This window comes from Sinohyriopsis cumingii, chromosome 8 (genome assembly GCF_028554795.1).
Source record: "Sinohyriopsis cumingii isolate HCF-2022 chromosome 8, ASM2855479v2, whole genome shotgun sequence".
NCBI classification, from domain to species: domain Eukaryota; kingdom Metazoa; phylum Mollusca; class Bivalvia; order Unionida; family Unionidae; genus Sinohyriopsis; species Sinohyriopsis cumingii.
The window spans coordinates 15,659,035-15,678,002 of NC_142968.1; the positions used below are offsets into that span (position 1 = coordinate 15,659,035).

Genomic DNA, 18,968 nt, shown 5'->3' on the forward strand with positions numbered 1-18,968 from the left:
CATCAAATGGGAGTTACCTTAATACTTCTAAGATACCACCTGACCGACCTGTTCAATAGGAAATAGCCCGAAACTCGTAAACTTATTTTCTAGCAATTATGTTATTATTAACAGTCAAGACGTACGTAAACATCTATTTATAGATCCTATGCAATTTTACGTTCTTTAATATACTGAAATAGACCTTATGCACATACAACAAATCGAACTATAAATTAGCACTACAATTTACAGTCATGAATAAAAACTACAAAACTAAAGCAATATCATGTACCAGGAGTGACAGAAAATATAGTTATTGTTAACAATATTCAACTATTTCACATATGATATCAGACAATCGAGTACAGTACAACGGTTTCATTGGTAGAATACCGTTATGGATTCATTTAAATGTTTTGGGTTATTTTTTGATTGTATAAATCTCAATTTAATCTTACAAATTTTCATCGTTTGTTTCTATACGTTCTAAAAGCGTCCTCCTTATGTATGCTTTGATAGATAGGTGGAATAATGCATTGATAGATGGATGGAAGAAGGTATCATCATTTTTTGGCTCCTTTTCTCCGATTGGTGAAGGTATTGGCTTAAACACGTATGCCATTTTTTTAAATACCCATATGTATGTATGTATGAATAATGCATGCTTTAATGTTACATACTCATATGTATGTATGTATGTATGTATGTATGTATGTATAGTGCACGATTTAATGTTTGCAAACTTTTGCCAGAGCACAAGGAAAGATTTTCGGCTCTGGAAATAGGTCTTTTACATGAATTATGGCTAGATGTGTAAATTATATCCTAAAATATCATCACAAAAGAAGATTTTAAACGTGAAACCCCAGTACTACAATAACACTTAAAATGTTACTGTACAACACATTTAGGGAAGAAACCAGTCATACTCAGATGTATGCATGTACTATTAGGCTGTGTACTAAATGAGTCCAATACGACCTAAAATGCCCTTAAAAACTCTGATACGGAGCAGATGCAACAGATTGGCTGATTCAATACGAGGTTAGTCATGAAAACTGAATCTCTGTTTAATACAAATTGCACTGACCATCAGTTATCAGAATAACTTATCAAATGACACAAAAAAATGAAGCGAAGCACAGTTGTAAAACTCTAAATTGTAACTTTAAACGTCATCGCTTCCAAAAACCATGAATAACATAAAATTCTTTTTTTTGTCATTTTCATATCTCTCTAAAAATTGTTTTGAAATGTTTCAATTCGTCATAATTTCTCTTTAAGTGATAAGTGGATAGATGAACATTTTTCAATATATTCATTTTAGTAGAAGAAATATATTTTCGAAGGTGATACGGTTTATTGTGGTCAGTATATTGTACTTGCAACTGTTTTAACCAGATTATAAGGAATTATGACCCCTTTTGGTAATAAATGATTGACTGATGGATATATCAATCTACTGATTTGACAGATAGACCAGTTCATGGATTAAGTGACAGATTGGTTGATTTCACCATCTTTATGGGCAACGATTGATTTTTGTTTTTTGTTTTTTGTTATTTTGTTTGCCTCTAAATCGGGCATTTGTATTCAGCAGAAAAGATCATTGTAAAGACCATTAAAAGGACCAGCAAATTCGTGGTATGTACGAGCATCTGGTTTCAGTAATCTATCGAGTATGGGTGTGTTATGATGTTGATCTTAATATACGGCAATAGTCATTATAATATGTTAGCCTGTATATACCTTAAATCAGAATTGGATGTGTCAAGTTCGTTGTTAACTGTAAAAGTTTGCTTATATTGTCAAGAACTAGCTGAACCGATCATTCCTCACTTTGCCTCCTATTATACCCCAGTTTTTCTCACCACCAAGAGTAGCAAAGTTATTTAATACCACAACGGTTGGCCTGATAGATGTACGCTACTACATATGAGATTTAAAATTGTTTCGTACATTAACTACAGCTAAATTTAAAGTGTGAATAAGTAAACCTGGTATACACTGAGCGAATCCATTTCCAAACACAGCCAATTTTGACTACATAGAAATAACAGGTATCACGAATGTTATAGCTATTAGCTATTACTATGGCCATGCTTCCTAATAATAGTGTTTACGTTTAACGCCCTTGGCTTTTAATGGTGATGCTAATGATAATGGTTAGTCGTCCTTTGCCTAACAGTGGGTCCTAACACCGCAGCCTATCCGTATGTTCATGGTATGCAGTGCCTAATTGTGTATGAGGCTCCTCCCCCCACCCCCATATCATACGCCGATCCAATGTCTAATCGTGCATGAGGCTCCGCCCCCATATCGTACGCCAATCCATGGCCTAATCGTGCACGAGACTCCTCTCCCCGTATGATAAGCCCATCCAGTGCCAATCGTACATGAGGCTCCTCTCTCAAATCATACGCCAATCCAGTGCCTAATCGTACATCAGGCTCTTCTCCCATGTCATACGCCAATTCAATGCCTAATCGTGCATGAGGCTCCTCTCCCCATATTATACGCCTGTCCATTGCAAGATAACACCCCAGTGATAATTTTGTCTGCATCCGCTTACACATGCAACAGTTAGTACTGTTGAGAGAAAACTGAACTAAGGTTAAGTGAGTCCTTCAAAGGGATGCAACACCAGCTAGGACGGGAATCAAACTAGAGGACCAGATTATCGTGAATTCACAGTGTTTCCCAATAGATGATTAATGATTTTATATTCAAAAATTTGCTTCTAACTGCGAATCAGTGGTAACAATGATGTTGTTGTTGTGGTTTGTGTTAATGCCATTTCCTAGCAGAAAATAAGCCATACATAGAAGCCAGCATAACCGGTGGAGGAAAACCCCGGGAAAACCTGGATTAGAAAATCCGACCCACTGAAAGCTACTGCCAAGTTTTCTCACTGGTAATGATGTGAAGACCGATAGGTTTTGGGCAAGAAACTGGAGTCTGTAAACCACTGTAACAGGCTGATGCACAAACAGCATGGAATTAATACTCAGTGCTTGAAGGCAACCTTTAACAAATTATATTAACCCATGTTCTAGATTGTATTGACGTCATAACATTTTAAAGATATTTTTCCTTGTTTTTCAGGTGTCCATGCCCTGAAAGCGGTTCAGACTGATATGCCCTTTGGAAAGCTTCATCTTGACTTTCTGATCAAATACATCTTTAACTCCAGATTGATTTGGCCCGAGAGTTGTTATGTATCCGAAGAATATAATTATGGATTGTTTTTGCAGGAAATAGTTGGTATTGAATGTTTACCCTGCTTTGTGAAACAGCAAAAGCATTCATCATTAACATTAATATTTGACTCGAATAATGAGAACAAATACGAAGCACAAAGAATGACAGGTTTTCGTTCTCTTCTTATTCCTGGGGATACAAGGGTGATTAGAGAGGAGAGTATAGATTCAACAGCCTACGATCTATTAATGTATGTATCAAAGAGTCACGTGGGCTTTACAAGATTAATTCCTGTGTGTGCATATTTGTGGTATCCTGCAATAGTTGCAGGCAAAGACGGAAATATTTATCTGAAGCATCTGCACTATAAACATCCAACGTTGACACAGAAAGATCTATCAGGTAGACCATTATTAATTTCATTTAGAAGCGGGTGGCAGGATATTGCCACGGAATGGCTTACCAGACACCGGCCGGCCATGTGGCCAGATTCTGAAACGGTAAGTCAAGTCGCAGCGTTAGATGCCGTTTTCATTCCCAAAGGTCCAAATACAGCATGTGTTTCTGCCGATATAGAGTGGAAAATATGCTTTGCACGCCACGAGAGACTCATAATGGAGAAGGCAGTAACAAGATCGCAACGGTTATGCTTTCTGTTGGTAAGAATGCTAGTCGATCACTACTTTGACCAAACAAACGAAGGAATCTTGCAAATTTTAAAGACAGTGTTTTTCTACGCCTGTGAATCTATCCCTGCTGAGAAGTGGGATTCAACACCAGCATGGTGTCTTGATTACATTACTTCGTGTATTCTGCATCACATAGAGACTGCATCACTGCCTCACTATTTCATATCCACCATAAATCTTTTGAAGGACACACCACAGGGGATAATCAGCAGGTTTCGCACTCAAACAGAAATTCTACGATGTTTCCTGTTATCCAGTCTATATTTCCTTTGTGATGAACTAGGTTTCACAAACGTAGAGCCAGGAAGATTTCTGGACGAGATATTTGTTGCCTTGACCTCCATTTCCATAGAGTGTGACGAGCAATCGGTGTTCATAAAGGATTTTTGCCCTGAATTAATCAACATAGCACAAGCAATGGCCTATAAAGGTCGCCTAGACACGTCAGTGGCGATTTTGCTCAGTCTTTCAAACATGGATGCAGAAATAGATTTGTTGAGCGGAGGTATGCAGACTTTCAGAATGCTCCAAGAACTGCCAGAGGATGATAGATGGTGTCTGGCATTTTGCATGGATAAAGTCAAAGACTCAAACTTAGCACATGCATTGTTTTCTAACGACGCACATACAATGCTTTCAGAGCTTATTGGGCCTGATGTGGAACAATACATAGGAGATTCAGCCGTACCAACCAAATTTACGTACTTGTGCACAGTTTGTAAATTTCTGGACAAGTTGACGTGTGTCTTTTGCTCGATGGGCTTAGATGAGCTGTTGATTAATGGGTTGAAATTCTTTTTGCAGAACTATCAGCAGAAATTGTGTGACCATATTGTCCAAGTGAAAAGGAGCTTACCGAGTCCTCGGGGAAACAATCAAGTTATTCTAAATATCTTGGAGCTAATGGAGACTGGACTATTGAAAATATACGGAAAATTATATCTTACTTGCGCACGTAAGTGGCAAGAACACGATGTGTTGGATAGTTTAGAGAATGTAGCAGAACATTTGTGCTCTAAAAGAGTATACGAATTTCTGGCTAAGGCGTATGGAAATCTCGGTAACGAAGAAAAGATGCAGCTGTACCAAGCTCAAGCGGCTTCTTTGGACTAAATTGAAATCCCTCCTTCTATTCATCACTTACATAACGACACAAATATAAGAAAATATCAGTCTTTACTGGAAAAAGTGTTGCGTTTTAAAAAAAAACAACAAAGAATCTATCGAAAAGATGTTCATGCTTCCTCTTTGAGGAGTATTGTAATACATACCAATTACACACGTAACATACCTAATCCATTCCACCCATGCATGCATGCATCCATTCATCCATCAGTACATACATACATACGTACATACATACATACATACATACATACATACGTACGTACGTACGTACGTACATACATACGTACATACATAATTACATACATACATTCATACGTACGTACGTACGTACATACATACGTACATACATGCATATATACATACATGCATACATACATATATACATACTGCAATGTAAGGTGTCAGAGAGTTTATGCAAGTGCGGTATTAACAAAATTCAAAACATTAGACCTCAGAAGAGGACACTTTTACATGGGGATAATTTCCGGCCATATCTCATTCAGTTCAGGTGATTATTCGGTCCCATCTACATACCAGCTAGGACAAAAAATGGAATTCGCTTTGTGAAAGGAAGTATTTGATGGAAGCAACAATATTTTGGTCAAACATTACAGCATCGATTTATTGATTTGTGACGTGAAGTAGGATGCAAGTAAGATGCATTGCACCTTTCATTCGAAATTGTTTATAATGTAACAGGAAAGTTCAGTCTTTCACCGCACTCAATACGGTGGTCTCGCACACAAAAACACAGAACACTACTGCATTGCGTCACGAAAAAGATCAGTGCCAAAAGAAGATTTTGTATTTGTGTATAATCGCCATAAAACGGAATAATTCCAGTGTTTAGCTTTACTAGTCAGACGCCAGAAGAGTTTATGTTATAACTGTCTCACCATCTGTACATTTGGAGAACGTTTTGGGGTCATCATTTATACTAAACCACTTAGTCCATTTGCATTAAACTTTGCACGCACGTCTATTCCAGAGTCATGCTGGTCCTAAAGGAAATACTGTCATCTCTATTTCTCCTGAATAGATCTTCAAGCGACATGCCATTATCAGTAAAGGTTACTTTTGATATAGGCCCTAGTTTAAAATGTTTCCACCCACGGACATATTAACACTTCTTATAATGTCTAGTTGGTCAGAATTGAAATGGTGCTATCAGATCTCGGTTATGATGGACTTGTTTTAAATTATGCCATCACTAGATCTCCATAATTCCTAATCGTAGCAAAATGGGATTTTCACTAGATTTCGTACAATGTATAATTGATCCTAACTTATAAAGATCTGATTAGACGTCGAATGTGATTGCCTTGGTAGACAACGTAAAAATTGTGTTACAACTACTTGTTCAAAACAGTTGGTTCTGTAGACCGGGTTTTTCAGTAATTAAAACATCTTTCTATTTAGCTGGTCCGAAATAAAATGGTACTATTCAGCTGTGGCCATATGTAAATCTTGATATGGTCGTATCTTGATATCACTGCTATGACGAGTTGGTCGTCTCGACTTGGAGTTTCCACTGAAACGCTTCTTGCTTTATGCAACTTTTCCAAACAGAAACTGATGCCAGTGTGACCTCACAAAATTTGAAACAGTTCTTAACGGGTGGATCATATGTCTGACTAGAACCATTTTGATTTAGGACCTTTTCCTAAATTAATGATTATACTGGTATTTTAAAGACTACGTTTATTCCAATATATATAGTTATTTCAATATTTAGGTATTACTTTATTTGTAACACAACTGCACTGATGGCCATCTTGAAAATCTTGATACAGCTATATCACCCGAACGGTTCGTCTTGTCAACGCGTTGCTTCACCAAAATACTATTGAAAGACGATATGTAGCAGGCTCTTAAAACCTGGTAATCTTTTGACAGTCAACATGGCATCATAATGGCCGTGTTTTATTATTACAACACGGGCTTAAACACAAAAACACCTCTGGCAATAGTACATTGATTCTGAATGAAAATGTGCAGATTTCACCACCAACATATAGTCACTTTTGGAGTTTTCAGACATAATTGACATGAGGGTCAAGTTTTCAGACATAATTGACATGAGTTTTCAGACATAATTGACATGAGGGTCAAAGTTCATTGTTGGCCTTTTTATATTCCATGAGCTTATGAACACATTTTATTGCAATAGACCAGACTTTTCTTTGTATTTAGTTCAATTCCAATTAACAATTTCATCTCAACATTCTGACATTGATTTTAAGGTCAAAGGTCATATCAGGATTTGAGCCGAACTAGCTTTTGAGCATGACAATACACACTAGTATGAATGGATTTAAATCGGGTAAATTCCTTGGATATATCTGAAAAACTATTATTATTTTTCTTTAAAAAAAATGTTATCGTAGATTTAGCCTAATTTAGCACACATGCACCAATGATTAGGAGGCAAGTGCGGTAACACATATCTTGACATTGCCTGAGAAAGGTCAAACGATTTTCTCTCCTTGATTTCAGGTTTGAAATTATGAACATGGTCATTTTGCTGTGCGTACAGTTGTATCGTGAACATGATAATATATTGTTACAGAATTTGGTATCTGGCGTTAAGTTCTCTAGACACAATCTGGTATCCTGGCGTTAACTTCTCCAGACCAAATTTGACATCCCGGCGTTAACTTCTCAAGACCAAATTTGGTATCCTGGCGTTAACTTTTCAAGACCAAATTTGGTATCCTGGCATTAAATCCTCGAGACCAAATTTGGTACCATTACGTTAACTTCTCTAGACCAAATTTGGTATCGGCAGTTATTTTCTCAAGACCAAATATGGTATCCTGGTGTTATTGCTCAAGACAAAATTTGGTATCTGGCGTTAACATCTGAAAACCAAATCTGACATCGTGGCGTTGATTTCTCAAGTCCAAATATGGTATCCTAGCGTTAACTTTTCAGGACCAAATTTGGTTTTCTGGCGTTAAAGTCTCAAGAATATCGGGGTGGTTGTGGGGGCGTTTCAGTATTCAGCAGATAGAAAAAGAGTGGTATCCACGATTGTCTCTCACTGGGTAGTCCTATTTAACAGTTATGACTGCCATCTCAAATTACTGCATGATGTCTGCATCCGACGTTTTGGAATCTGGTCATTTTACAAGATTACAAGATGGATGAAGTATTTATGCAAGGCATATTTCTAAACTATAGGGCCAATTCAATTGTACCATAAAGCTTGCGTGCAACATTTTGGCATTTATGCATGAATTCAATATTTTGTAAGGTACAATGTTTATAGAGACTGCTTCACTCCTTTAATAAGCTGATACCTGTATGTCTCTTTTATGGATTTAGGCCTTTCATTTGACGCAGGAAAGGGCTATGGGGTCGTTATCCTCGCCCAGGGGAATCATCTTTTCCAATTGAAGTGTTATTATGTGGTATTGCATGATGCATACCTTGCCACGTTTAAAGATTGAGATCTAAATTTTATTTGATGTTTCAAAATATTTAAGAGACTTTTTTATTCCCAAGAGAACCATATTTCACATTTAAATTATCAGCTTTATTTCATACCTGCTGAATTAAGGCAGATATCTGGAAGGCTGATGGGCTAATTGGCCCGGCTTCATTTCACCAGAGAGCCATTTTCATAGTTATAAAGGTTATTTCAAGTTGTTTCGTTATACCTGCATATCACCCTGTTCAAGATATGCATACACGTAGTTTTACGAGTGTTACGGTCTCTATTTCAGCACTAGGGGAGCCATATTTCAGTTTTTAAGGCTATTGCAAGTTGTTGCACAATGCTTGAATACCACGTTTTGGAAGTGATGCTTAAAACCAATAGTTTTGAACATGAGAAAGGAGTATAGAGCCTGTGTCTATGCCCTAATGAATAATATTTTCAAGTTACGAAGGCTATTGCAAGTTGGTGTGTGATGCATTAAGCCTAAAACTAATAATTTCAAGGTAGAAAAGGACTAAGGCACATCTGCATTGTCAGTATTATACAGTTACGAAGACTACTCAACGTTGCTGTGTGATACCCAGATGTCTTTCCCTCATAATGTTGCTACCGACCACAGTATGTTGAAGGTAGTAAATCTCCCTCGTAATGTTGCTACTGACCACAATATTTGAAGGTAGTAAATTTCCCTCATAATGTTGCTACCGACCACAGTATGTTGAAGGTAGTAAATTTCCCTCGTAATGTTGCTACCGACCACAGTATGTTGAAGGTAGTAAATCTCCCTCGTAATGTTGCTACTGACCACATTATGTTGAAGGTAATAAATCTCCCTCATAATGTTGCTACTGACCACAGTATGTTGAAGGTGGTAAATCTCCCTCGTAATGTTGCTACTGACCACAGTATGTTGAAGGTGGTAAATCTCCCTCGTAATGTTGCTACTGGCCACATTATGTTGAAGGTATTAAAGGACTTAGTGTCTCGGTTTGCAGAATTTTCCAGTTATGAAGGCTCCTGGAAGTTGCTGCGTGATTTCTGCATGCCACTCTTTGGACTTTAGACACGAAGGTAGGAAATTGACTGAGGCACGTGTTGCTATAGCCTGGAAAGTGTTGTCTGCAGGTTGTACCACTTAGGCTAAAGTGTTGCATAATATTCTATTTAAGTAACTTCTTTTAGATGCTATCTTTCAAGTCGATCCACGTGAATTTGTCGGTAATGCAAACAAGCTGTCATTTTGCATTACTTTTGATTAGTGTTAACATACTTGCAGGGTATGAGAAATATACACCCAAGTTTGAATTAAATTAAACAGATTTAGCTTCCGCTCGACGAAGTCGGCTGAGCTCTTTTATGACCATTCTTTTCGTCCGCCCGTCAGCTAACACTTAGTTACGCAAGATAATTTCACCGGAAATAGGTTTAATTATAGGTTAGCCACATTATATCGATGTGACCTCAAATGAGTTCCATTTTCATTCTTCATTAGAGAAGTTATGCCCTCTGATTGCTCCACCTCCAAACTTTACTTCCAGTAGCATGCGTTCTTTAGCAAGAATTTTTGGTATAAACCATATTTGGAATGCAGCGTTATATTGATGATACCTTAAATAAGTTAATTTCCAGCATTCCGATGTCTCATTTACGAACTCATGACCCCTGCCTATCGTCTTCAATTTAGTTTAGTTTCCAGGCCATACCGTTACGTTTTATTATTAGATTTCAATAAAAATGTAGCATTTAGCTCTATATGGACGAGATCTTGCTTTTGCTAGATTTTCAGGTTTTCCTCGGGACATCACTTACCGTAGTTATACGACTGATTTTCCCGTCACCTAACTTTGGTCTGTAACATAATGTTTCCAAATTTGTGCTGAATTTCAATACAATTAGGCATCTACACGTTGAGCTCGTGAACGAATTTGAATTCCAACTTCCTATGACCTGACATACGGGATATATGGCCTCAGACTGCATGTTCTTTTTGTTTTGGTTATCGCAGTATAAATTTGTCAAATAGTTTAGATTTCAGCAAAGACTTAAGTTTGCATTTGAATTTGATGAGAATGAGTGTAATGTCCATTCCGTCTTGTACTGCGACATAACGTTGCTATGGAGTTTTGGTTTTGAAACCAATAAGATATGTGGCTTTACGTTAATAAGACCTTGGTTTAGTGTTTAGTTTTAAATTGATGAGAGATTGTACGGATTTGATTTCCATTATTTCACAACATCATTTATATGAGTTATGATTCTGGATTCTGTATCGTCATTGATTTCAACCAGATTTGTCATGCAGCCTAATATGGTTCCAACCTCAAATGAATTTCATTTCCGGTGTTCCCTGCATCATTTACAGATTGCCTATCTTTCTAATCAGGCTTTTTACATCCATACATGTAGCATGAATTTATGGGATGCAATTCCAATTGGCATGTAGCTTTAGTATCTACGAGACCTTGATTTATTTCAAGTGCTGACAGGCATATTAGCATGAGTAATAGCCCTTGATTGACCATTTTTCTAGCTTTGTTTTCTCGACATAAATTTATAACCGATTGTGGTATTTCAACTAAATTTGGAATGCAGTATTGACGAGATATGGAATGAATTTCATTTCCTGTGTTCCATTTCATGATTTACACGTCCACGATCAGTAATTTTCCATCCTCCTTAACTTTGGTATTACTTCACAGATGATAATTGCATTTCAACCAAGTTTGTTCTGCAGTTTTATTCAGTATATCTTTGATTAATGTTAAGCTCCATTATTACTTGTAAGGTTATACTACCAATTATTAAAGGAGTGATTGTCTGGTTTTCTACCTCGTTTTGTTCTACGATCAACCCTAATCTCAAGTGAATGTTATGTGCAACTTTGAACTGTTGAACAAGCTTGGATTTTATTTCCAACACCAAACTGCAGCATTTTGTAGAGTTATAGCCCCATTTTTATTGGTTGTACGCCTTTTGTTTCCAGTACATTTCCTTATATTGGACTCTGCTGCGTCACGTTTAGTAATCAGATCCTTTGCATTAAACCCATCGCAAATAACTTTAGTTTCATAATACCCTACTTTAATATGCAGCTTACCGTGAACCTTTTTGCACCTTTTGAAGTTTAATTCTTTGGTTAGAACAAATGTTAGCCGTTAAAAAAGTATTAATTTGGGAGAAATGGAAATCGTGAAGTAAGACGGGGCTTGTGTAAACTTATATTCTTCCGCGTACTGTGAGTTTATAATATTGAAATGCATCTGCTTAGCACGGGAGTAAGCCTTGATAAACACAGACGCCCTGTGAGTTTCACATGTATAATTTATGACACACTATGAGTTATCACATGTAAGATTTATGACACCCTATCACATTGTGAGTTATCACATGTATGATATATGACACCTATGAGTATCACATGCATGTTTTATGACACCCTATAGCACTGTAAAGCATGAAAGGAGTATACATGGTTTTCTTCTCTATGTCATAATAATAGTTTGATATGCACATTATTAATATTGAAATGAATCTGCTTAGCACGGGAGTAAACCTTGATAAACCCAGACATCACGTCCTTGGGGTAAGCGTTTATTGACCCATATCTCAAGTCCCTGGGAGTAAGCCTAGATAGACCCACACATCATGTCCCTGGGGATAGTCCTTGATTTTACAGACATCAAGTCCCTTGGGGTAAGCCTTGATAGACCCAGACATCAAGTCCCTGGGGGTGTGGCATGACAGACTCAGAAGTCAATATCTATTGCACATGTGACTTCATACCATCACGCAGAGTATGTGGTATCGAGGTGAGGATCTCTTCAGCTACAAGATATGATACACGCGTATACGTCCTTGAGGTAAGGACAGCCTGGGGACAATACCAGATGCATCGTTGAATTTTCATACTTTATAGACCAATACGTGTTACACCACTTTACATCATGGGAAACAATTCCATCAGGTTTTCCGAATGTTTGCATAAAACTAGATAGTATAATGGATAGGCGGACGGACGGACAGATGGAGATATTAAAGATATATCCAGTGCTTTAAAGATAAGTGGCAATACTTAGGTTGTTAAGTTTTATGTCACAGTGTATCATACGATTTTTATGAGATAATGTATGACGTCATGACTTTACTAAATGTAATACTCATATAGGAGTTCATTTTGTCAGAAAACGAAAATGTTCGTGTTTTCTTTTCACTAGAGTATTACTGTAATTCAAAATGTTTTACCAGAGGTGAATGCCACATTCCTGGACGTATTAGCAATCACGTGGTCTATTATACTCACTGCAGCTGAGATTTGCAAACAGAAAAATAATCAGCTGGTAATTTTTCACACGATTTTTTAAAATGTAACGTTTTCTGCTTGTAAATAACAAGTGGCACGTCACAAACGTTTTGGCATGTCACGAGCTTTTTCCCATGTATGTGTCCTTATCATTTTTGTAGGAAGAAAGGCGTGGAAGCTTGTGATCACATTCCCTCAAGTATGTCCACTTTATAGATGTAAGCTAGAGCAGTAAAAAATATATGCCAGGACATGACATTCCGTAAAAATATACTGCAATTTCTAAGGAAGAGCATTTAGTGTTACATGAAAAGATAATTTTTGGCTATATTTTACAATCCACAGGAGGATTCTTTCCCCTTTGTTATTTAATATATATATATATATATATATATATATATATATATATATATATATATATATATAGACGAGTTAAATCGTAAGCATTGTCAGTGTTACGTGGGGTTACGTCTGCCACTAAACGCGTTGTTTCTTAACAATTTTAGTTTTGCTGATGATATGTCATTGAGAAGTCCTTCTATCACAGGTTTAAGGAAATTATTAAAGATATGTGAACACTACGCATTAGAGAATGATATCATCTATAATCACAAAAATATCAGTATGCATGGTCTTTCAGTCAACTTCTTTCAAATTACTGTCTCCTTCCCCTGCACATTTTAACGGCAATGCTCTTACATATGCCAACAGTTATACCTATTTGGGTCATATTTTGAAATCAAATCAGTCGGATAATGAAAATATGATGAGACATTACTGATTTTGTGTACTCGAACAAACATGCTTCTCTGTGTACCAACTTTAGTGAATGTATGAAAAGAAAACTAGTTATTGGTTATAATAATAGTCTTCGTTTTCTATTAGGTCTTTCTAGGTGGAACAGTGCCTCCAACATGTTTGTAAATCATAATGTATTCAGTTTTGATGAAGTAATGAGAAAGTATGTTTTCTCAATAATGACAAGAATATCTGATAGTAAGAAATGTATATTGAAATCTCTTCGGAACTATGCCATTCATTTAAATTCTCATATTATTAGTAGATGGAACAAATTACTCTTTAAATGTGCCATTTAATTTCTTTCTTAACAATGCATGGCACAATTAATTGTTGTAGATGTATATATATATACTTATATGTATGATATATATGTTCTTTTATGTTTACAATGTTTTTACTTTATAATTATATTTTAATTTAGAGGTATGGACTTTGTAGTCTGAAATAAAGAATTCTTATTCTTATTCTTATTCTTAGTGTTACCCAAGACAGTTACGTCACTTCCCGTCTGTAAGAATTTCTTTTCGATTTAGTAACTTATAAAGACGTATGAGGGTTTACACAAAGAAGACGTAAAATTGACCAAATACGTTTTGCACATTTTTTAAAGTTTCGAATGCAAATACTAAAGTGCCAGTGAAAATTTGTTAAGGATGACGCACCAATTTCTCATAAAAGTCTCATCTTGAGATGACGTAATCTTGCCTCGATGATCAGTCAACGATGTCGTCCATTTTAACACTGCCGCCGAAAAAACCCACAAAACATGCCCAACACCACGTCATGTGGAATAAATTAACATAAAATTTTCTCTCCTACTGAATAACATTACACGTGAGAACATTAATATAACAAAGACAGAACAAGGAAAAGCTTGAACATCACGTGCTCGTTTTGTGTTTGAAGACTTTTTTCTGCCTAAGGGCCGATGTTGCATGAAAAGATACTTTTTGTCTGTTATTGCAATCCACAGGAGGATTTTGTCAAATCACATTTGAGAAAAAAAGTTTTACTTACAATTATGAAAAGAATCCAGTCCGTGTATGGCTTACTAACACTGGTTCAATGGTTACTCCTGGACAAACATTCCATGTATTGGCATGTCGTAAAATAATCACAATAGCTTATTATATTATCTCCATAAGTGATTGAAGGGTTCATAGTAGAAACACGCATCATGCAGTTCATGGTAATTGTATGGTGCATGGCTAATAATAATTGAATGCTGAGAGAGAGAGAGAGAGAGAGAGAGAGAGAGAGACATCCCACTGAAACTTCAAAGCCACCTTTGGCAAAGTATAGCCAATGTGTTAAAAACAAAGCCATTTTAAACATGTAAATTCATCTCCTGCATTGTTTCCCTAGCCAATGACAGAGCTGAGTCTATAGTCCAAATCAAATCTTACCTCTACTGAAAATATTGCAAATCCTAAAAGCTGCAAAATTAGTTACTTTCACACAATGATGTTATGTACTCTTTACTGTAATAAGTTAGAAAGGCCAAGACACGTATCGCGGGATCAGAAGGATTTACCTGTATGGTTATCTTAAAATAATTTTATGCCGACTCATAAAATAAATATATAAAAACTGAAATAAATCCAAGACACAAAAGTTTGTCATACGTTGCATTCAGCTACATGACATTAAAAGGTGATAACTATCAAAACGTCTGGCAGGATTACATAACAATCTGAGACTAGTTGCATTAATAAGACTCTGTCATACGATGTACCATGCTAGAATAGCAAAAAGGACCATAAGTCTTGCAACCGTCCCATGAGCGGAGTCAATATGTGGATCTTCAGATCAACGTAACAATTGCCAAGTTTTATGACGATCAAATTAAAATCTGTGACACAAGCTGCTTTCGCAAGATTTTGTCATATACTGATTTTGTTGCCAGGCAGAGGGCAATTACTCATACTAATTCGTCATACACTGCTTGTGTTGACAGGCAGAGGGTAAATACTCTAAATTTTGTCATACACTAATTGTGTTGCAAGGCAGAGGACAATAACTTGTACTAATTTGTCATACATTGATTGTGTTGCCAGGCAGAGGGTAAATACTCATACTAATTTGTCATACATTGATTGTGTTGCAAGGCAGAGGGTAAATACTCATACTAATTTGTCATACGCTGATTGTGTTGCAAGGCAGAGGACAATAACTCATACTAATTTGTCATACACTGAGTGTGTTGCCAGGCAGAGGACAATAGCTCATACTAATTTGTCATACATTGATTGTGTTGCAAAGCAGAGGACAATAACTCATGCTAATTGTCATATATTGATTGTGTTGCAGGCAGAGAGCAATAACGCATACTAATTTGTCATACACTGAGTGTGTTGCCAGGCAGAGGACAATAGCTCATACTAATTTGTCATACATTGATTGTGTTGCAGGCAGAGGGCAATAACTCATGCTAATTGTCATACATAGCAGCAGGGGGGGCGAATCCGACATTTTGTCCAAACGTCATTTGGCTTAATTAGTACTTTCTGCACTCAGCGGATCCGGTGTAGTCAGCGCTGGTAAAAAAAAAAACGACGTCGGTCCATCTTACACGATGGTGACGTCATTTGGTTTAATTAATACCTTCTGCGCGCCGATCCCAGCGTCGTCAGCGTCCGGTAAGCACATCGACGACCGCGTCGATGTCATCGCCCCCCCTGCTGCTAAGGAGTTATTTACAATGAAAATTATTTACAACTAACCGAATATTTGGTCAAGTCCGATACGATATCGTGTCCGAGGGTCATGTAAATTTATCGTTACAAATCCATGTGGGGTCGACTGAGCATGACTAAAAAAGTTTCGAAAAACATTAAAGTCCATGTCACCGCCGCACCATGTCTGCCAAATATTTCGTAGCGTGTGTGTATCAACGCCGTTGAACACAGCAAGAATATTACAGTTGTCTCTGATTACTTTTGGAATCTGAGTGTATCGTTGAGTGACATATATCACGTCAGTGTTTTTATGCCTGCCTCTGGAAAATATCCTAGCTGGGTTTTTTTGATTGTCTAACATAACATCATCGTACACGACTAGATTGTTAACATCGCCATCAATATCATCGATACCTGGTGCATCATTGATATCTGTAATAAACTCGATGACATTTTTTTTAGCGATCGCTGATGCATTCTCGTTGAAATCTTTCAACACCTCGTAGCATCGTTGATCATCCACGCTAGGGGCGATTAAATACAACTTATCCCACTTCATCCATCTCATTATTAAATTGAGTAACAATTGCGTCTTGCCGGATCCAGATGGTCCGATGATAATCATCCGGATCGAGTTTGGTAACGCTGCAACATGCTTAACTGGTTCTCTTGTTTTAGTCGCTGAAAAGTCAATTATATTCATGTCTCTATACATAAATTATGGATCTATATTGTGTAAAGTGTAGAGTGCGTACTGGCACAAATGATATGACAACCGTTACAACAAGAAATAACAGATCGGCGCTTACTGGCAAGTGTGTACAATGCGGTACAAAGAAATTTAGATTTATTTCTATTAAACCCGGAGATGTTTTAAAAAAAAGCGAGGAGGTGATATTGCAGCCAAGTTATCAAAACTCCCCGGAACACCGTGGGCAAAGTATCCAGGAGAAAAACACCTCCCAGGATATAGCTACTGTGGCCCCGGAACACGATTAGATATCAGACTCGATGATCAAAATCAGCCGCGACCCGGTGAGTATCCAATAAACGCTATCGACGAAGCATGTCGGATACATGATATAGCTTATCGTAGCGGTGATCTGCAACAGCGTCATATCGCGGATGTAAAATTAATTCACGCGTTAAATGCTATTCCCGATAAATCCGTCAAAGAAAAATTGGCCTCATGGTTGGTAAAATCGGCTATGAAAGGTAAATTAATGATTGGAAGCGGTGCTTCTCGCGCTGGTAATTGAAAACGCTAGCGTTTATAATAACAACATGGAATCCATCTATTATTCTCCGAGAGGATACTGGAAAGGAAAGGCCGCAATTGGTAAACTCGCAAGCGCTGCAAAGGTAACAAAGGCCACTGCGGCTAATTGGTTATCCAAACAGGCTATATGGCAAATTTATCTACCACCACCTAAACAAATCAACTTCTCGCGCTTTGATGTCAGCGTACCCAATGAAGTTCATCAAGCTGACATATTATTTCTGCCGCATGACAACGGTTACAAATACGCGCTAACCGTAGTTGATGTTGCGAGTCGATACAAACAAGCGGAGCCGTTAAAAACAAAGTCAGCAACTGAAGTAGCCGCTGCGTTTGAAAGAATTTATCGAAGTGGTCCTCTGCGCTGGCCAAATCTATTACAAGTTGATCCCGGTAGTGAATTTCGCGGCGCTGTTTTATCAACGCTGAAACATCATAGCGTCGCGATACGACGAGGTCATACTGCGCTACATCGTGATCAGGCAATTGTTGAACGATTCAATCGGACTCTTGCTGAACGGTTATTTGGATATCAATACGCGAAGGAATTCATCCAAGAAAAACGATCTCGTGAATGGGTTAAAAGGTTGCCAGGCGTAATTGGAGCGTTAAATAACGAGATTACCCGAGCAATCAACATGAAGCCCAGCGACGCGATTAAATACGAGTACATACCCGGAAGATCAAAAATAGATAGCGTTTCCAAGCCGATTCTCGGCGATGTCACTGTTAGATATCTATATGAACCAGGAGAGCTTGAAGGCGGTAAAAAAAGAGCTACTGATCCTATTTGGAGTGTTACCACACATAACATATCAACGATAACACGATCAACTGGTAGACCACCGATCTATAGACTGGATTCAACTGCTCCTCAGCGCGGATTTACACGCGAGCAACTACAAGTGATACCTGACGATACTCAATTACCCCCGCGTGGTCTTAACTAGCGCCGTTGCGTCTATTGCACTCAAGACAGGTCAACCTCACATTGTTTTTAACATGACCGAGACTGTTATCGATTCTGTCCACGGTAAATTGGCGAGCGTCTTTATCCGAATAACGCCAGCGCATTACACAATTACAACTTGCGCAGTGATTATTCTGTTGTTGTCGTAACGCAATTATTAATTCGGCATCAATATCAAAACGCCGCTGTTTTTTTTTATCCTGTTGGCGGTAACCCGAGAGTTTTCTATCAATGACGCTTGCATCGATGACTCCGTCACTGGCTTTGTCACTGGCTTCGTCAATAACAATTCTTCGAAGCTGATTTATCCTTCGTACTCTGGACACTGCAAGATAGACTAGATTTGACCATTCGATGCGATTATCAACCATCCAAACAATTGTGTCCGTGATGGTTAGTCCCTGCGAGGAATGTATTGTTGTTGCGTATCCTAGCGTCCACGGGGATTTATCAGCACGTAGCGCGTCCTCGACGACGCTGATATCAACGAGCACAATA

General features: G+C 37.6%; 1 protein-coding gene across 2 annotated transcripts in view; it reads left to right on the forward strand.

The window, feature by feature from the left end:
* Window positions 1–14,007, forward strand: part of LOC149793030 (uncharacterized) — a 200,174-nt gene extending 186,167 nt beyond the window's left edge. Inside the window, exons 10-11 of one of the 2 annotated variants that reach the window (XR_016422696.1) lie at window positions 3,088–9,071; window positions 9,167–14,007. Coding sequence is in view for 1 of the 2 variants with exons in the window: in XM_089966916.1 (XP_089823042.1) it covers window positions 3,088–4,985 (1,898 nt within the window). In the remaining variant the exon portion in view is untranslated. Of the gene's footprint in view, window positions 1–3,087 lie in introns of both variants that reach the window. The other variant, XM_089966916.1, reaches the window with a different exon arrangement.
* The last annotated feature ends 4,961 nt before the right edge of the window (window positions 14,008–18,968 follow it).